Source organism: Hyperolius riggenbachi, chromosome 1 (assembly GCF_040937935.1).
Source record: "Hyperolius riggenbachi isolate aHypRig1 chromosome 1, aHypRig1.pri, whole genome shotgun sequence".
NCBI lineage: Eukaryota > Metazoa > Chordata > Amphibia > Anura > Hyperoliidae > Hyperolius > Hyperolius riggenbachi.
In genome coordinates, this window is record NC_090646.1 from 134,797,793 (window position 1) to 134,819,607 (window position 21,815).

The 21,815-nt window shown below is 41.9% G+C and overlaps 1 protein-coding gene across 1 annotated transcript in view; it reads right to left on the bottom strand.

Annotated features, from left to right (window-relative positions):
• Positions 1-21,815, bottom strand: part of LOC137561579 (uncharacterized) — a 71,951-nt gene that overhangs the window by 17,327 nt on the left and 32,809 nt on the right. The window contains exons 5-7 of the mRNA XM_068272923.1: positions 20,886-20,949; positions 9,148-9,188; positions 1,799-1,861 (exon numbers count right to left, since the gene is read on the bottom strand). Of these exons, the coding sequence (XP_068129024.1) occupies positions 1,799-1,861; positions 9,148-9,188; positions 20,886-20,949 (168 nt within the window). The remainder of the gene's footprint in view (positions 1-1,798; positions 1,862-9,147; positions 9,189-20,885; positions 20,950-21,815) is intronic.

Genomic DNA, 21,815 nt, shown 5'->3' on the forward strand with positions numbered 1-21,815 from the left:
CTGCATCCATTCATCTGCCAATAACTTTATCAGTACTTATCATACTGAAATGATCTATACATTGTTTTTTTTCCCCCAACAAAGTAGGCTTCCTTTGGGTCGTACTTTCTGCTAAGAATTATTTTATTCTAACTGCATTTTAATGGGAATAATAAGAACAAGATTGATTATTTCTCCGTTTTTGGTCATTATAGTTTAAAAATAAAATGTTCTGTTGTGGATAAAACCCACACATTGTATTTGTCCCGGTTATTGCAACATTTAAAATATTTCCCTAGTACAATGTATGGTGCCTATATTTTATTAGAAATTAAAGGTGCATTTTTTTTCAGTTTTGCGTCCATCACTAATTACAAGCCCATAATTTAAAAAATAACAGTAATATACACTTTTGACATACATGTTCAAAAATGTTTAGTCCCTAAGGTAACTATTTATGTGGTTTTTTTAAATTTGTCATTTTCTTTTTATGCAAAAGTTTTATTTGGTAACTATAGGAGAGGGTGGGAGGTAAGGGGTTATTTTAAATGTATGTGTAGGACTTTTTATTAAAAAAAAAAAAAATTAATGTAGGTGTAATTTTACTATTTGGCCAAAAGATGTCCTCACACATTACTTTCCTGTGCATACTATTAGCGTGCTAACAGGAAGTAATGTGTGGATGTGTAACTTCTCATTGATGCCGACGATTGTTGACACGCTGACTTAGATTAGGGAATGGGAACTGGCAAGAACGCACGCCAGGGCAGAATTCTGCATAGCTTTAAGTGAACCCGAGGTGAAAATAAACTGATGAGATAAACAATTATATTTATCCTCCTACTCCCAAAAATTGGGATGATCAATGATACAAATTTTTCCAAAATTATGCAAATTTGTATGCAAATGTATGCAGTTTGAAAACGGACTAATCAATTTAAACCCAGGTTTAAATTGATTGGTCCATTTTCAAGCTGCATACACTTGCATACAATCTGCATAAATTTGCAACAACTCTGAACAATTTGCATATCTGTGATCATCCCTACCTAAAAATATTTTTTTTTAAATATCTCATGGTTTTATTTTATATTTAAACATTTACAACGTAGGTTGAATATTTACTGTCTCTAATCAGTGGCAGCCTATTAAGTGTCCCATAGTTAGAAAAAGGTCAATAGTTCATGTCTTTTATCTCTCCCTGCCCTCAGACCTTGTATTCTGCCAGGAAAATTTTTATGGCTGTAATTTGCTTGTCAGTTATGATTACTGTATTCCTGACAAGGTTCCCACAAGACAGAAGCTGTCACTTCCATGCCTAGAAATTAACTCTTTCAGGCAGCAAAATAAAACAAGTACACCAGCCTGTTTATTAATATGTTTTGTACTGTACATACATGTTTATCTCATCATATTATTTATTATCATATATTGCCTCGGGTACTCTTTAACAGCCTAAGCTAAGCATCACTGGGAAGTCAGGACTACAATACATACCAATGTACAGAAATATATAGATATAGGAAGTGTTTCTGATGCAGAAACCAGGAAAGTTAATGTAAAAATGGGTATCCTGAATACTTTATTGCATTCTTTTATACTGTATGTCACTATAGTTTGAAAGATAAGCCTGTGTTTTTCTCAGCTAAAGTGGAGTTTTGTTTCATTTCTTCTGTGCAAAATAGATACAAGTTTTGTTACTATGTTATAATATGTAAGCAAATCAGTTATATGGCCACACGAGTTGCATTAAGAACCATGTCAGTAAAATTAAGATAAAACAGTAAACTGGTCCAAATACGCAATATGAAGAACTCACAAAAATTCCTCCTTGCTCCAGAGACCCAATGGAGACAAAGCGTGTCTGTGTTACGGTACACACCTAGAAGACAACAACAAGCAATACATGATACTACTAGTAGTTTGTACACATGTTATATCATAGGAATAAACAATTTTATTAAAGGATACACGAGGTGATATGTGACATGATGAGATAGACATGGGTATGTACAGTGCCTAGCATACAAATAACTATGCTGTGTTCCTTTTTTTCTTTCTCTGCCCGAAAGAGTTAAATATCAGGTATGTAAGTGGCTGACTCAGTCCTGACTCAAACAGCAAGTGACTACAGTGTGACCCTCACTTATAAGAAATTCCAACTAAAAAACACTTTCCTAGCAAAAAATGGCTTTTGAGAGCAGGAAAGAGATAAAAAGGGTCAATAGTTCATAGATGTTTAGCTCTGGCATACTTCAATGAATGTGTCATTGAGCAAAAACTATAAAACAGTTAAAACTTAAAAAGTATATTTAAACATAAAATAAAACTGTGGAATATTTTAAAAAGTCATTTTTAGGAGAAGGAAGATACAATCGTTTATTTCATCAGTTTATTTTCGCCTCGGGTGTCCTTTAACTGACCTGCAGAAAGATTCCAAAAAGACCTTTATGCCTTAACAAAGTGACACTACATGTCCTGTTTTTTTCCAGGCTGCAACCCATGAAGCTGTAAAGGTTTACTAGTTGTTATTCTACTTTTGCACTAAATGAGTGACCCCATCAACCATTCAGCCATCGCACCCACCACGTAAATACTGTATGAATTCTGTGCAGATCCTAAAAGAAAGATTGGCATATTTGTGAAGTAAGATGAAAATATTGTTGTACCTCGTATCATCTGTTACCTCTTGATCTTCTAGAAATAGTTGTTGAGAAAAGTCAGTACTTCCTTTTTTTGAATGACATTCAAAGCGGCTTACAGTGATTCTAATGGTGCCCGTTAATGGTACAATTTTTAGCAAATGACCATATTAATTTAGATTGAAAGAAAAGATCCTATTTAATCAATCCATAGCATTAAAGAATCCAACTTACGGTCATATCTTAATGAGTTACAATCATGTCTATAAGAAAAATCTGCCATGCTGAATCTGATTGACCGGTTCTGTAAGGAAACAATGGATAATGCAGTTGTTCAGGGTCTATTGGGCCCACCAGCTTCTTTGTTTTCCTTCGATACGATCAGCATACTCTGATCTGAAATATGATCATTCACTAAAAATTGTACCATTAATGGCCAATTGTCAAACGGTGGCTAGGTGAACAACCAAATGACAATATTGTTCAGAAATAAATGCTCTCAGCAGGGTATTAGCAACTATTGCCACCACTAAGGATCATAAGAAGTGTAGTCCTATGCCCAATCAAAATTTGATGAAATGGGTAGAATCACTTCCTTCCAAGTAATCTGTTGTTAGTGCAGCGGGGCTAAAATGATGATATCATCAGGGAAATCAAAACAATTTCAAGTATATATAAGATTTTTGTTTTAAAAGTCTAAAGGTAGGAACACACTAGGCAGACTCGCATATGCGTTTTCCACTATGTGCTATGGAAAACGCATATGCAATTCTGCCTGGGTCTGTTCCTACCCTAAAGGTGACCATATAGCACACATTTTTTTTAGATTTCTTTGCAATTCAGGAATTGCAATCAATGTTTCTGATTGATTGTAATATTTCAAATCTGACCATTGTATTACAAACAGGTGTTAAATGTTTCCCTAATTATAAAAAAAAGTGATTGAAAACTCTGAAGAAATTGCTTTGTCTATACATCAAGAAATTGACAATCTACGCTACACCATTCAATTTTCATTAAAAACGAATTTTAAAAATCCACCACAATCTTCTTTTATTGAAAAAAGAATAGGAAATTCAATCAGATTTCTTAAATAAATAAATAAATAAATAATAAATTAAAGTTTTCAAAACAACCAGTCATTTCTATCAAATTGACATAAAAGTGGATCATTTTATTGTATCGTGTGGGGCCACCTTTAGTGACTTTGTTCAGTAGAAGGTCAGAAATGTGTCTAGGAGATTTTTTTGAGCACAGAATTCCTCTTTACATCAGAAAATCTAAAAAAAAATCTAATTAGATGTGCAGAACACTAGGACATTCAATTAACTTTTTTCTTAAATTTTCTCTCAGGAAATATTTTCTCACCTTAGCAATAAAATACTAGGGCTGTGGAGCCGGTGCAAAAATCATCCGACTCCTCAGTTTATGAAACCACTAACTCCAACTTTAGGTACCCAAATTTGCTCCCATTCTAACTCCTCTTCTCCAACTCCTTAGTCTAATACTTTCCAGGGCTGTGGAGTCAGTACAAAAATCATCCGATCTGACTCCTCAGTTTATTAAACCACCAACTCGGACTCCAGGTACCCAAAATTTGCTCCAATTTCGACTCCTGGACTCCGACTTCGACTCCACAGCCCTGTAAAATACATTTACAGCCCTCAGCAGGCCAGAAAATACTCAAATAAGTTTGATATTTCTTTTTATGCCTACTTGTTTGTACTTTATTAATTGGAAACTACTAAAAAGTTATTTTGTAGAAAAGATGAAAAATATCTTTTGGGAGAAACTCAGGAGAAAAAAAACTTCCTGCTTGATCAGCTCCAGTCTGGCATTTACTCTAACCCACTCCACAGAAACAGCTCTTAAGGTGGGTACACCTATCAGATATGAAAATGAAAAGATCACAGACCAATTTTACCCCCGTCCATGTAGTATGAGAGTTATACCTACACAGTCTATTCTATTGAGCTGAACTGCCCATCAGATAAAAATCTTTGCAAGATGCTGCACACACAGATGCTGAACACATTCAAAAGATCAGTATCTGCAAAAGATCTGTTCCTGCAAAAGATCTGTTCCTGCAAAAGATCTGAAGATCTGTTCCTGCAAAAGATCCGTTCCTGCAAAATGCATTCATGGTCTATGATATCTGCAGATCTCATACACACCTTGTTTAATGGACAATCATCTGAAGATCAGATCCACCAGGATGGATCTTTGGATCTGCAGATGATTGTCAGATCTGCAGATGAATGTCTGTTAAACAAGGTGTGTATGAGATCATAGACTATGAATGCAATTTTCAGGGATGGATCTTTTGCAGGAACGGATCTTTTGCAGGAGCAGATCTTTTGCAGATACTGATCTTTTGCATGTGTACAGCATCTTGCAAATATTTTTATCTGATGTGGAGTTCAGCTCAATAGACTAGACTGTGTAGGTGTGGCTCTCATACTACATGGAAGGGGGTAAAATTAGTCTGTGATCTTTCATTTTCCAAAGACTTTTATCTGATGTGTGTACCCACCTTTACTTAAGTGGCCAATGATTTTCTTACATCTGAATCCAAGGGATATTATTCTATACTCATCCTCCTTGATCTGTCATCAGCATTTGATACTGTCAGCCACACCTTACTACAGATTCTTTCACCTGTGGGTATAAATGGCCACGCTCTCTCCTGAATATCTTCATATCTCTCTGGAAGGTATTTCACAGACTCTTACTTGGATCAGAGCTCCTCTCCACATCCTTTGTCTGTGGGGCTATCTTAAGACTCTGTTCTTGGCTCCCTCCTCTTTTACATGCACAGTCTTGCCAACTTAATTAACCCATTTGGTATTCAATGCCACTTATATGAAGATGATACACAACTGTACCTCTCAGCCCCACACCATAATTCACCAGGGCTTGATTTGTACTCTTTACCACCCTAGGCCACTGTCTCCAGCCACCCCCCTTCATTATAGGTAGCAAGATGACCCCTCCCTATTCCCTCTAGTATAGGTAGCCTGATGACCCTTCCAGTATAGGTAGCCGCATGACTCCTCCCCCTTTCCCTCGAGTATAGGTAGCGAGATGGCCCCTCCCTCTTCCCGCTAGGTAGCCAGATTACTCCTCCCCCCTTTCTCTCCAGTATAGGTAGCCAGATGACTCCCTTAATCTCTTCTTCCCCCCCACCTTTCAGTATAGGTAGCCAGCTTGCCTTCACATCGCAGCAGTCATCTGTGTCAATCATTTCTCCGCTCATCTCCAGTGCAATAGCTTCCTCTTCCTTTCCGTCTCCAATGATGCCCAAGTCCATACCCGCTGACCACAATGCAAACATGCACAGAGAGCAAGGTGGCTGCTGCACACGCAGCTACCAGCAGAGTACCACGGTAGGCGCTCGTCTGATGTCCCTGCATTGCAGCATTTGCAAGCTTGCAAATGCTGCACCAGTTTAGCCTTCTGCTTTGGTGCCCTTTCTCCTGTGGTGTCCTAGGCCATGGCCTAGACGGCCTTGGCCTAAATCCGGCCCTGTAACTCCATTCTCACATGTGTTCCAGACTGCTTGTCTGCTATATATCCTCCTTTATGACCTCTCACATCTTAAAACTTAAAATTAATAAAATAGAACTACTCATTTTTCCACCATCTCTGTCTATCTCTTTGACATAAAAATAAATGTTAATAACACTCCCATAGCTTCAGTTCCCAAAGCACGGTGCTTGGGGGTAATATTTGACTCCTCCATCTCTTTTATTCCTCACATTCATTCCCTAACTAGCTCCTGTCATCTCCAACTGCATCCAACCTTTTCTCACTAAGGACACTACTAAAATGTTAGTACAATCTCTTATAATCTCTTGTTTGGACTGTTGTAACATACTGCTTTGTGGACTACAAACTAATAGACCACTGGCACTGCTCCAATCTGCACTGAATTCGGCTACTTATTTATCTTTCTTCTTGCGCTTCCTCTGCTGCCCCTCTTTGTCAAGCTCTTTATTGGGTGCCAATTAGTGAAAGAATCCATTTCAAAAGCTTAACCCCAACCTGCAAAGATCTCCACAATCTCTTTCCTGGGTACATCTCCTCACTGGTTTCCACATACCAACCCAACCGCAATCTCAGATCTGCACATGACCTTTTTTTCCTCCTCTAGAATCACCTCCTTGCATTCACGCATACAACATTTCTCAAGTGCTTCACCCCACCTCTGGAATCCCCTGCCACAACACATGTGTCACTCTCTTCAGCCTTTGAAATCTTTATGGATGTTTATAAATGTCCATTTTGCAGGAAGTGGTTACACTTTTTCTTTGAAGTTATCCAACAAATCGTATCATCCTGATTCAAAACTTCCTACTTTTACTGGTGGCGAACACAATACAATATAGAATAAAACATTATCATTGATATACCAAAACCTTTCTACTCATTATTGTAACTGCATTAAGTAAATGGAAGAAAAATGACAATTCTGGCATACTTTTCGAGATTCATGAACTTTATCTCATTAATGCAGCCACTTTCACAATTATTTGCTATTAACTTCCTCACATTAGGATGTGTGCTGAAGGTCTGTCATTGTCCTAATTCCTGCTTTCTGTTGTAGGGAATAATTGCAGAAGTCCATCATATGAAAACAGTACTACAAGAGAGTGTTAGGCCTAGTATTGACAGGTTTATCCACAGCTTTGCAGTATTTGTATCTCTATACCCCTCCATGTTCATTGTACTGTAATATGTAAATAATGCACAAAACTAAATGTACTATATACAGTAATAATGCTTCAAAATACAGGCACTGTATGTACAGCAGTTATATGATACATTCCCAGTGTTCTTTTGGCCCCATGCACACTGCATTGCACCGCATTTCTCTTCCCCGATGTATCCCCACTGCAAGGGCCATGCAAGTCTATGGAGACTTGTACACTTCATGCAATACGATCCAGTGCAGTGCATTACCACATGTTTCGTGCCTACTGCTCGATTATGCAGTAATACTAATAATAATTCCTATATTTATATAGCGCTTTTCTCCTGTCAGACTCAAAGCGATTGCGAGGCAGCCACTACAGTGCACTTAGTAGCAGTTTTAGGGAGTCTTGCTCGGGAACTCCTACTGAATCGGTGCTAGCTTACTGAACAGGAAGAGCCAGGGTTTGAACCCAGATCCCTTGTGCCGACGTAGTAAGTGAGCACGACGGAAGTGCGTTGCAGCGCGCATGTGAGGACTGCCAGCCTCAGAGACACATTTCCTGCACAGCAGGCAGTATGTCACTAGTTGGTAGTGGCGTTATGCATACGACCCTGTCGCCGCACCATGGCCCAGAGTCATTTGAATCCTGAGTTCTGTGATGCCTGCACCGCAATGAATAGATGTGCAACTGGCCTGAGAGAAGTCTAAGCAGTCACTGCAGATTGTCCTCACTGTGGTTGAACTTCTTTGATTGCCACAGTATTTATCAACCTATGAGTTTTTGTGGGAAAGTGATCAATGGTGTTTATATCTGTACAGATTCCTTTCCCCTGCACTGCTATTTTTATCTGCTCCAGGATTTGATGCTCTCCACAAGACAGGTGCTCAGGTAAGATAGTGGATCCATGCCAGGATTTGGTGTTTTCCCATAAATGGGTGTTCAGGTAAGAAACAAAAGGATCATTAGTTCGGTCCAAAGCTGTCATACTATGAGAACTACTGTTGGATTAAACAAACAAAAAGTTTCTGAGTTTTGTGCTGGAAGCAGACTTGCTTGAGCTCTCAGTTGTGTTTTTTATTTGGGACACACAGTATGTTTGCTCCCAGTAGAGAGGACTTTCAGCTTTACGTTTAGTTAGTAGCCATCTACTGGTTTTGTTTATGTTTTGTAAAGAGCCTGTAGAGCACAAATGAAGCATTGGTGCACTGGTGTTGATGAATCATTGGACTGCCTCTTGATTTCCTTTGCACTTTGCATGATCCAGAAGCACTGGCTACCTATCTCCCTGTATGTTTGCAAACATGTTTGTTTGCAAAGCAGAACTAGACTTCAGTAAGAGAATAATATTATATTAGATTATGTCAAATAATCATCCAAATTTAAAATCTGATTAACTATTTCCATAACTATTTTACATTCAGTGAAGACTCTCACTTCTCCAGCTCATGATGTATCCAAAGAAAAGATAAGATGATGTCAACTGGAAACCTTTTTGTGTTCTACTAAATGCTCCGCCACTCTACTGAGAAACTCATTTAGCTTTATTTCCTCAGCTCTTTAACACTGGAGAAGTCACTTGGTAAAGCAACATACAGACCTTGGGTTAGTGTGATTAGCTTGAAATTATATATGGCATGAATCATTGCAGTATACAACAAAAGTGTGGTTTCCCTTTTAAAATGCTAGAGTTGTACTGGATAAGATCAAATGATCACCAAACACTGCAAAATATTCAAACCCGATGTAGCAGCAGCTAATAAAGTATTCTTTATGGCATTGATTTAATGTGGCCTTGCAATCAAACAGGTTCCTAGAAAAATATATCTTACCTTTTGCTGACTGTGCCTTCCTTTGTCATCTGGCCTTTTGTCTGTACATGAACAACATATAGATTTCAGTTAGTTTCATTTACAATGCTTTGCATTGTGTGTTATCTACAGTAGTTACTTCGGGTGATTTACTAAGAATTGGTATTTGCACTTCTTTGGCTTATTGTGCTAGTTGTGGCCACAGTTCCCAGGTAGGATGCGAGTACATTAGGCCCAGGTGGCGATGCAGTCACAATGGGCTGGATTCACTAAACCGTGATAACTCATATCACCTCATTTCTCATTTCCGCGCACAATCACAAATTTTCGCCCACAAATATTTGCGGTTGCGAGCGGAAATTCACGATTGCGCGCAGAAACGCAAAAAGCTAGCTATAAGTTATCGCAGTTTAGTGAATCAAGCCCCAATGTGTAGAAGCTGTAGAATCCCAACAGCTATCAGCAAATCTAAAGCTGCAACTGGCTTCATTCATTGAACTGTAAAAAGTGCATGTGTTTGCATGTATTCCTAGTTTTTGCCAAGCATTGTACTACCTAGCTGGCCACACCAATGAAGTGTGATACCTAATAAACATCAACAATGAAGTTTAAGTGCCCAAGATGGCAGAACCAACATCTGACAAATACTAACATATGTGGCTTTTAACATTAGGGTGAAAGGTCCCTTTGTACTGCATACATAAAAGGTAGGATGCAAGTGGAAGGATGGAAGGGAGAGAGGTGCAAGACAGTTGGCCTACAGGAGCCAATAGTACAAATCCAGGCCTATTAAGGAATCAAGCTTCATAAGGCATAAGATACATCTAATAAAGGGTTTATCCAGAGAGCTCAGATCCACAGGATGTATGTTGACACTAAAGGATATAGTTAACCAATTCACCGTCACAGAACCAATGCAAAGAAAAGTGTTTTTCAACTTTACACTGGATACAAGTAAGCTGTTGGTGCCCTGTATATAAAACAGTGATGCTCCAATTACACACAGGGATATAGCTACAAACCATGTGGTCCCCAAGCAAAACTTTGAAGGGACGCCCTAATGTTCACTTGTAAACCTCTTGTGAGCCTTGTAGCTTGGCGACCAATCTTGGAAGGGTCATAAAATAATTGTGGTCATCATGATCTTCACACCCATAACAAGTGTAGCCACAAAAACAACTGATCTAAAGGATGGAGCCCTTTATCAGAGGGGTGGAAGGTTAGTAGTGTCATCCCCCTCACAGCTCTGCCCCCTACCCCCACCCTGTGGTTACAGGAACTGCTCCCCTGTATTTACACCCCTGATTACACATGAGAACCTATTACAGTGTCCATTGCAGGAAGTGCTGCAGTTTGCTGGCTGAAACACTGCTAATAGCATGTTCTCCTTTAAGTGTTTACAAGTTTTTCTTATAGCTACCAACTAACCATCAGTGTTCACAGATGTACGATTAAGAACAGAAATATAGTTGCTGTAAGCAAAACAAGCAATTAATCTCACAAACTTACAAAAGTGTGTTTATCCTTAAAAACTTGTTTACCAAAATGTATTTTCCCCAATGAGCCGAAAACAGAAAAACAAAATGTTATCATCTTCTAAGCTGCTCTTCACATCTACGGCAGAAGTGCCTGGAGACACGTGTGGGAATTTTCTGCTCTCTAGATGCACCAGTCAGAGCTCAGTTAATGAATTATAACACGGAAAGGGGTCTTGCCCTCTGTGACTACCATATGTATCAGACGGAAGAGTCAAGACAAACAGAAGCTATGAGTTAATTAACGCTGCCTTTTCCTGTATTATCTCCAGTCCTCTGAAATCACAGTGCACTAAACTGTGCTTCTCTGTCCAACAGATGGGATGTTATAGACTCTTCCAGCACTCAGAATTCATATCTGGATTAAAGCCATCACTCTGTTTCCTGGATGGGCAGCCACCTAATGCTCTTATTATTGCACAGGAAAATGAATGTGGATATTCATTCTAAATCATTTTTATTTATTGTTTTCATTGAAGGGAACCTGAGAGGGCGGTTGGGGGAAAATTCATACATACCTGGGATTCCTCCAGCCCTCTTCAGACCTTTGGCTCCCTCGCCGTCCTCTCAGGACTGCCTCGATCTGCTGCTGGGCCCTCTGAAGTTTCTCTGGTCAGGGTGTACTGCGCATGCGCAGCTCGGCCATGCGCGTGCGCCCCCATCACGCTCCTGTCGATGGGAACGTACTGCGTCTGCGCAGAATTACTGTGCAAGTGCAGAATGCTCCTGGCAACAGGATAGTGATGACTGCAAACGCACAGCCGAATACCTTTTACTTCCGTTCCCCTTTAAGAGCTTACATAAATGACAAGCAGTGCTCATGAAAGCAGGATTGAAAGGGAACTAGAAAGATCAGCAGAATGGCACGTTGGTGTAAAAGAAGCCAATCAAATAGCTGCAAAAAAACAGAATGGTGTGACTGCAGATTTGGAAATTTCAGCAATCTTTGGTGAATATTATGCCATTACTTATTTTTAAGGTAACGTAAATGACAAGCAATGGTCATGGAAGAAGGCTTTGACAAGGGAAATAGAAAGATCAGCAGAATGGCACATTGGTGTGAAGGAAGCCTGTACAATAGCTGCAAAAGAACAGGGTGGGGTGACTGCAGTCAGAGTGGAAATACAGCAATCTTTGGTGAGTATGACAGAGTATCCACACTCACCTCCACTCCTTCATGTTACACTGACATATTCTCTAAGCACATCAATAGGAGAGGGCAGAGGGTAGAAAATAAAAAGGTGAACATGTTCCATTCTCTTCCCGCCAATGTGCTGCTCCCCCCCCTTCCATTTGTCCTTCCACTAACATTGTAGGACCCGCCCACCTGTCCAACCACCCATACATGATCCATGTGCCCTGTCCTCCCCAACCTGACCTGCTACCCACATAATGTGCCCCAATGTGCCCTACTCAATATACCCTGCTATGTGCTTCCCCACCAAGCTCACATGTCTTACTTAAACACACTTTGGACCGATCCTGACATTTGTTATACCTAATCCTGCTGCATTTTCTCACCCCTTTTCCCACACCCTGCTCACTTTCCTATTCATCTCCACTTTGTTCTTGCCCCAACCCCTCATATCCTGATTACTCCCATTGTGTCCTTACCTTGCCAACCCATTCACCTGTTTGCGCACCCACACTGTGTTGTCTCATGCAGCCCTGCTCATTTTTCTTACCATTTTATTTGCTCGCTAAAATAGAAAAGCTGTTACCTTATTCTGATTAAAAATTGATAAACTTTCAAGAATTGCAACAAAGTGGACATAGGAGGCAAAGCAGCAACTACAGACCTATTTTGACTTCACTGACTGGTTGGTCCTGGAGGCACCCTGCCTGGGTGAATGGATGGAGATTGGAGAATGGATGGATATTGGAGAATGTCACCTTTTACATCAGCTTTTGTGAGGACTTTTGTGTGGACTTTGTGAGGATTCATCAAAATGAAGACCTTCAAAGTCTTCCCTAACAACAAACCCTGGTTTAACAGCAAGCTGCGCCAGCTCCAAACTATCCAAGAGGAAGCACAAAAATCTGGCAGGCCAAAGGAGTTCAGAGAAGCCCAGAACACCCTAAACCAAGAACTGAAAGTAGCAAAGCGGGACTACTCCAACAAGCTGGGACATAGCCTTCAGTCCAACAACATTCGAGATGCCTGGAAAGGCCTCAGGGCAGCCACAAACTTCAAGCCCCCTCATCAACATACACCCCTGAGCCGAGGAGCGCAACATATTCTACTGTAGGTTTGAGTGCCAACCCAACCACCCAAAGGACCAGGTGATCACATACACTCCCTCCCCATCTCCCCATGCTGGTCACGCGTACGAGAGGATCCGCCACCGGGAGACTTGGGTGCAGGATACAGCCGGTATGGCTTATCCTGCTGCTGCACAAGTTCCCTCTAGGTCTACGTGGATAGTGGGGAATTATGTAATACAGCATCCAGCTATTGCTGGAGGCCGAATTACAGTGTTTTAAAAGTAACTTCAGCTCCGTCTTCTGACGGCGCCTAAGTTACTCACTGTGCGCCGATATAGCCGTAATTCCTCTTACGGTCTATGGTGGCACCGGCTGGGCCCAGGTCTCCTGTGCTGGATTGCCAGTGTTCGCTGGTCACTCCCCCCAGCACTGGTAACAGTCCAGGAGGCTAACATACTATGACACCTACAGGAGCTCAACCCCAGAAAATCCTCGGGCCTGGACTGCAAATCCTCAATCTGCATGAGAACTTGTGCAAGCCAGCGGACACCCCATATTTAACAAATCCCCATTGCTGGGTAAAGTACCCTCCTGCTTTAAAAAAAATCTATCATTCCAATACCAAAATAGCCAAGAGTCACAGATCTAAACAACTACAGGCCTGTCACCTTAACACCAACAATCATGAAAACCTTCGAGAGACTGGTTCTCACCCATCTGAAGTGCCACACCACTACTCTCCTGCAAGGGTGTGTACTGTCCCTGATCCTGTTATCCCTGTAGACAAACAGCTGTACCTGACCTGCCAACTCTGTCAAGGTCATCAAATTCACAAATGATATACCACCATCTTTAGCCTCATTTGTGAAAATAGGAAGCACACATACCGCAGCGAGACTGAGCGAATCTGCAGGTGGTGCAAGGATAAAAAGCTTGTCCTAAACATGTTGAACTGACCATGGACTTCAGAAGGCACTCACCCACACTCAATCCAGTTTCCATCAAGGGCACTGTGGTTTCCAGGGTACACAGCGTTCAGTTCATAGGCGCCACCATAACCAAGGATTTGAGATGGGGCGTGAACACTGCCTTAACCCAAAATTCACTCATCTTCTCCCTTACCTTCTTATCTTCCCTTCTTTCCTTTCTTCTTTCCTTACCTTCACATTCTTAGTTCCTTTTGCTAGAATTCCTTATTCCCATTCCACTTTCCTTCCTTAATTCCACCCCTGCTATCCCTTATTTCCCTGGCAACTCCATGGCAGCATGACATATGGGCAGTTCCCCGCCCCCAACTGCCAGATAGGACCTCCTTACTAACATATAAATTAGACTCCACCCAACTGCTGGCATTCCTTTTTTTCGTCCTCGCCGCCAGTGGGGCCGTTTTTCTTAGGGTGTTGCTCTTTTTTGTTTTTATATTGATTTCTCCTTGCCTTACCTCCGCGCTTTTGAAGCGCCAGCCAGTCTGTGCCTCTCTCTGGCTGAGGTCCTGTTGCCCAGGTTCCTAACAGGGCCTATGGGGACAGTGAAGCTGCTGGGTGGTCTCCAGCGTAGCCGTCTTAGGTCACCTAAACGGTGATTCTGGCATTTCCTCTCCCCGCTGTCAGTGTCCGTGTGGATGCAGCTGGTCTGTATTGCGGACGAGATGACGCCTTAGCGCATGCGCGTCCGCATGGCTGACATCTTCTGGTTGGCACTCAGCCGGGATCCGGAACCGGAAGTGCGGCGGCCATCTTGCCGATACAGCGGGGAAGGGTATTTCTGCTGCGCAGGAAGTCCGCTTGGCGTCCTATGGTCTCTGGGAGTGCGCGCAGAGCGGACTTCTTACTGGGCTTCTTCTTTTGTTCGGTATGTGTACCTTTTTTTGCATACAGTGGTTCTGCAGTATGATATAGACACTTGCTATGTCCGCATTGTTGTGGGCTAATTGTAGCCTTTTTGTATGTTTGCAGCTGTGCTCATCTCCAGGCATGGGGAAAAAAAAAAAAGACCAGTCCACTGTTCATAAAAGGTAAGGAAGGTAAGTTAAAGAGGCTGTCACTCTCTGGTAAGAGAATGGCGATTTTAATTTGAATATATTTCACTTTTTCAGCTCCAGGTTTTCTCAGCGAAAACAAGATTCTGGTCGCAATAACTCAGAAAATACTCAATCAAGACGTCGGTCTCCATCTCCATTACGGATGAAATCCTTTTCAAGAAGATTTCCGTCGTCCTCTCCAGACAGTATTCGAGAGCATATATCTCCACCTCGCAAGTGTCTTAGAAAATTAAATAGACTTTCAGAGGATCAATGTTGGCTCTGCGGTAAAGATCGTCTTCCTGACAAGTTAGTCTGCAGTACGTGTTATGGGGAAGTTGATGGAGAGACACAAGACCTTACTGAAGTAATACAACAAACAGTCAGAGATGCTATGAAGCAACTGGGAAAGAAACCACAACAAGGTTCTCAATCACCTTTGATGACGCATGGAAACATTGATGACTTGTCAGATCACGATTCTGTGGCTTCGGAGGATTGGGACACAGTTATTGATTTCTCTTCTATCCCAGACTTTGTTAGTCAAATCAGGGAGTCGATCGGATGGGAAGATCCTGTTGACCCTGGGAAAGCAAAAAAGAAAACTTATTTTAAACAATTAGATAGATCTCAGGTCTCATTTCCACTTATGGAAGAAGTGAAGGGTATTATTTTGGAGGAATGGAGTAAGACTGTCAAAAAGTCGGCCACAAGAAATAGACTGAAAAAAATGTACCCTCTTTCTATAGAAGATAGCACAATTGTGGAGTCTTGCCCGATAACAGATGCTTCAGTTGCAAGACTCGCAAGAAATACTACTTTACCTCTGGAAGATACTACAGCCTTCAGAGATGTTCTAGACAGACAACAGGATCAGGATATGAAAAGGTCATATATGTCAGCAGGTGATGCTACGAGACCTGCAATTGCTTTGACTTCCGTCTCGAAGGCTATGAAGATCTGGGTCAATAACTTGGAGGAGGCTATTAACAATGGAGCCGATAAGAACACAATGGGCTTGATTCACAAAGCGGTGCTAACCTACTTAGCACGTCTAAAGTCTTTAGACGCGCTAACCAGGGTGCTAAGTAGGTTAGCACCGGATTTCTCAATCAGATCGCGCGCTAACTTTGCGCGCACAAAGTTTTACGCGCGCTAAGTCCCATAGGCTTTAATGGGCACTTCGCGCGGTGCGCCCTGTGCTCTGTGCAGTACGCGCGTAAAGTTTTACGCGCATAAAGTTTTGCGCGCGTAAAGTTTTATGCGCGAAAAGCTTGTTTAGACGTGCTAAGGGGGTTTTCACAGGCGTGCTAACAGTTAGCACCGCTTTGTGAATCAAGCCCAATCTCTACTGCTTTGAATGAGTTGAGATTTACCTCGGACTTTGTGGGAGAGGCTGCATTGGATGTTATTCGAGGTTCTAGTAGATCAATGCTCTTTTCTGTTATGGCCAAGCGTGCACTCTGGCTTAAACCTTGGTCAGCAGACCCATCATCGAAGTCTTCCTGGACAAGAATTCCATACGATGGCAAGAACCTTTTTGGTTCAAAAATGGATGCAGCAATCTCCAGAGTGACGGGAGGCAAATCTGGCCTCTTGCCACAAGACAGAAAATTTAGGAAGCAGAGATGGAGTCAATCTAAGCAACAGTTTTCCCAGAGATTTAGAGACTCAAGGGCCTACAGGCCAGGCAAGCAGTCTAACTCCACCTGGAGATGTTCTCAGCCTTCTTTCTTCAGGTCTGCAAAAAATAGGGCTGCAGCCCCAGCTACTTCAACAGGAAAGTCTTTTTGATATCAGGCCCACACAGATAGAGAAAGTAGGGGCAAGGTTGGCCCACTTCGCTCCTGTCTGGGTGGAGAATGTAGCAGACCCCTGGGTCAGAGATATAATTACAAGGGGTCACAAGTGGTCCTTTATCGAATACCCAAGGCTACCCAGAATAGTGAGGACATCTATTCCGAAGAATCCCCAAAAGCGAAGTATTCTTCTCGATTACGTAAAATCCTTGATAGCGCAAGGCGCCGTAATTCCAGTTCCAGATCAGGAAATCTTTTCAGGTTATTACTCCCCGGTATTTTTGGTGAGGAAAAAGACGGGAGAGTGGAGGCTGGTCTTGGATTTGATGGCGCTCAACAAATTCATCAAACTTCCGAGGTTCAGGATGGAATCTCTACAGTCAGTCATCAAAGCAGTAAAAGTCGGAGACTGGATGTGTTCACTAGACTTAAGGGACGCCTACTTTCACGTACCAATAAAAGCTTCTTTTCAAAAGTTCCTAAGATTTCTGGTAGGAGGGGTCCATCTTCAGTTTTGCTGTCTGCCCTTCGGCTTTCGACCTCACCAAGAACGTTTACCAAGGTTCTCCTGGCCATCGTTGCCCTCCTGAGACTGGACGGAATAAGGATACTTCATTACCTAGACGACGTCCTTCTTCTGGCAAGGTCAAAGGAGGAGCTTATCAGTCATCGGGATATGGTGATGAAGACGTTTCTTCGGTTTGGATGGCTTATAAATCTGAACAAGAGCCAACTCGATCCGTCTCAAAACTTAGTTTTTCTGGGTGCCCTTTTCTCAACCGAAAAAGACACAGTTTCCCTTCCCGAGGAAAAGATTTCGATTATCATACAAAGGGTAAATCTAATTCACATAAATTCAGTTATTTCGGCAAGACAGTGTATGAAGATCCTGCGATTGATGTCATTCACAATTCCACTTGTCAAATGGGCACACTGGAACCTACGGGTGTTTCAACTAAACTTCCTAGATCAGTGGCAGGATCAATCTTTAAACTGTCCAATTTCTATCTGCCCGAGAGTGTGGGAAAGTCTTCAATGGTGGAAATCCCGGAAAAATCTAAGGACTTGCTTTCCTCTTACTCCTCCATCTTGGAAAATACTAACGACAGACGCAAGCGCAAAAGGTTGGGGAGCAACTCTAGACGACTGGGCAGTACAGGGTATGTGGTTCAATCAGGACAATCTTCCTCCATCAAACGTCATAGAGCTGAGAGCTGTCCTCCTAGCTTTAAAGGCCTTCCTTCCGCTCCTGGAAAACTCACCTGTTCTGCTCAGAATAGACAACAAAGCAGCAGTTTCTTATATCAAGAGACAGGGGGGAACTCACAGCAAGTCTTTATTTATGGAAGTCGATCCAATCTTGGCTCTCGCTCAGCGACATTTACTGGACCTATCTGCAATTTACCTTCTGGGACGGGAGAATCTAAAGGCAGACAGTCTATCCAGAGCGAAGTTGTGCAACAACGAGAGGTCCCTGAATCCAGCCATCTTTCAATTGATTATAGAGAAATGGGGGAAACCCGAGATAGATTTATTCGCCTCCCGGGACAACTGCAAGTTGAGGACTTTCTTTTCTCGGTATCCGACGAGGGGAGCTCTAGCAACGGATGCTCTAATCCAGCCATGGACTTTCAAGAAGGGCTATGCCTTCCCTCCCTTCCCATTAATTTTCAAGTTTCTTCAGAAGGTGGCTCTGTCCAGGATAGAGGTCCTAGCAGTATTGCCGGACTGGCCCAAGAGGCCCTGGTACACACTACTCAAAGACCTATCGATAGCACAACCTTTTCGACTTCCTCTCCTTCCAGACCTGCTGTCACAGAACAGCTTTCTTCATCCAAACCTGTCCAGATTGAACTTGACGGCATGGAGATTGAGAAGCAAAGACTATTAGTTCAAGGTTGTGATCAAGATGTGATACAGACGATGTTATCAGCCAGAAAACCATCTACTAAGGCAGTTTACAATCGAGTATGGAACAAGTTTGTACAGTTTGCTAATCAAGCATCCTTTGATCCATTAATCCCAGATGTTACAGACTTGCTCTCCTTTCTCCAAAGGGGCCTTCAAATGGGACTTGCGTTTAATACTCTGAAATCGCAATTTCAGCAATTCTGGGCACCTCATGGTCTTCTAACAGCCTGATCAGGCAGTTTTTTAGGGGTGCAATGAAAATCCGTCCTCCCAGGAAACCGAGATTTCCCCAATGGGATCTGCCTCTTGTTCTGGACTTTCTCTCTAAACCACCTTTTATTCCACTAATCAAATGTTCCTTGTATAATTTGACACTGAAAACAGTCTTCCTAATTGCCATCACTTCTGGGAGAAGGGTTTCAGAAATTCAAGCGCTATCATGCAAAGAGCCCTTTCTTTCTTTCTTCGATGACCGGGTAGTTTTGAATCCAGTAGAGGCCTTTCTTCCCAAAGTGTCTTCCTATTTTCATCTCAACCAGGAGTGGACTCTTCCAGCATTTAAAGACCCTGTGGATCCGAGCAAGTCTCATCCGCTCGATCCAGTTGCATGTATCAAAACATACCTGGACTTGACAAATGAATTCAGAGCTACAGATAGACTGTTTGTCCTTCCTGTAGGGTTGAATAAGGGCAAGGAAGCCTCTCCAAGATCGATATCTAAGTGGATTGTATCTACAATTCAAAAAGCCTATAAAGCCAATGGTCTGTCTGTCCCTCTGGTTCTCTCAGCCCACTCGACAAGAGGCATGTCAGCATCCTGGGCTTCCCTGGGCAAGGTTTCACTTGAGACCATTTGTAGGGCAGCCAATTGGGCCTCAGGTCACACATTTATAAGGCACTATAAAATAGAGCCAGCGACCCTATCTACTGCTGCCTTTGGAAAGAATGTTATTTCCTTAGCAACTAATCAATTATTGTGAATCTTCTCTGTGTTTGTTCATTAAACTTTTTTTTCCTGGCATTTTTCCCTCCCTTAGTTTTATTTCTCTAGTTATTACCCATATATCATGCTGCCATGGAGTTGCCAGGGAATTTGGAAAATTGAATACTTACCTTGCAGCAATTTTCCTTTCCTGGCAATTCTCCATGGCAGCATACATTCCCACCCAGTGTTGGCGGCTCGTCCTATATTCAAAGGAATGCCAGCAGTTGGGTGGAGTCTAATTTATATGTTAGTAAGGAGGTCCTATCTGGCAGTTGGGGGCGGGGAACTGCCCATATGTCATGCTGCCATGGAGAATTGCCAGGAAAGGAAAATTGCTGCAAGGTAAGTATTCAATTTTCCAAATTCCTTCACTGCATAGCCTACTTACTTACAGTGGAACCTTGGTTTGCGACTTGCGAGCATAATTCCTTCCAAAAACATGCTCGTAATCCAAAGCACTCTTATATCAAAGTGAATTTCCCCATGAGGAACAAACTCAGATGTTTTGCTCCACAATCATCTGAGTTTGTTCAATAATCTCATCAATAGTGAAGCAATCAAACAACTTGAAGCGATAGATGGCCTGCAGATTTGATGGAAGTTATCGAATTGGATGGTAATCGCTCAGAAAAAAATGGATTTGTGTTTGGCCAGCTTTAGTTCTCTTCCTCACCCTCTTCCTTCTTTCTTTCTTCTCTCCCTCCCTCCCAACAGTTGCTTCATTTCACTTTAAGTCCATATATCAGTGGACATGTCGCATGGTGAAAGATTTCTGTAATTTCTCAATGTTTGATATCAGTCATCAGTTACCCAATCAGTTATTGCAGAAACGCCCTAGACATTGGGACACCTTCCCCCCCTCCTGATAACCATTGGTCTTTTTGTCACATTAGATGAATGACCCATGAACTGATTCTGAACAGTTACTTAATAAAGCCATGATATTGTTCTAGTTATGTTTTTTTTTTTTAGTAATATAATGATCATTATTGTCTTGGTCATTTCTGGACAGCAGTTTTGTGACTCAGTAGTGATTATAACATGGACTCTGACATCACACACATTTGCCAGTGGCAAACAATGAAACATTGCCACAATAGTGTGTCCCCTCTTCCGCATCCCCTCGTGTAATACACATAACGTAAACTAACAATAGTGACTTCCTCATGACTCACTCCAGATTATATGAAGCTATTGCAGTCACACAACACGTCAACAGCCTGTTTAAATATCAGGCACAAAAACAAATTACCAGTATAACATTTACCATTCATGTAACAAGGTTTTCCCAGAAGATTTATTACCTGAACAGTCTAAATCAGAGAGATTGCCCCTGCCTCTTAATGAGAAGGATGATGGTCCCACAGTCTGCAAAACATTAAGCAAGAGTAAATTAAGGTCATTTGTCACAGGAAAATACAGCTTGCCAACGCTCCTCTAAATAGTGTCACTGCTGTGATAACGTAGTCTATGCATGTACGCACTGTCACTGTGTCACATAGTCTATAACTAACGTGGTTCTTTTGTGACTTCGGGTCATAAACTATGTGCTTGTTTTAATTGCATTAGGCCACATTCACACTGCACTTGGTCCGATCCTCTTTTTTTGGAAAGCATACAACTACGGATTCTCAGTGATATGGGTTTATGTTGGGTTCCAACTTGAACAGGTTTGTGTCATGGACAGTGACAGACAGTAACTGATTTGAGTTTTGTCCCTGGTGACAGTGAATGTGCTGTTACAGTCCATGGTATGACTTCATTGATCACAGATCGGCCATTATATCCATTATATCTGACATGTCAAAGATAGAATGCAATGAACATGTTGGCACAAGTCTAAATGGATTATTTTCTTAACATAGTCGACATGTCAACATGTCTGTTTGTCCATTGTGGTCCCTTCCCTGAAACAGCCTGGTGTAGCTCCATGTGTGAACTAACTAACGTATGCTGCTTTTTAACACTAATGTGATATGATGTGGGTCTATTAGCAAAAGTCCACTCAGTAAACTTGAACACAAGTCTGCAAGGGCAACAAAAATTGCATGGCAGTTGATTATTCATATCATTGCGCACTGCATTTTCCATTGGGAACAAGGCCTACAGGTGTGTACACGATCCTACGCATGCCGACCATCAAGATCAGTGGCACTGCAGGGAACAAGCCTTGTACACACATGTTGCTCTGGTATGTCCTTAGCAACATATACTGTTGCTATGGGAAGGGGAGG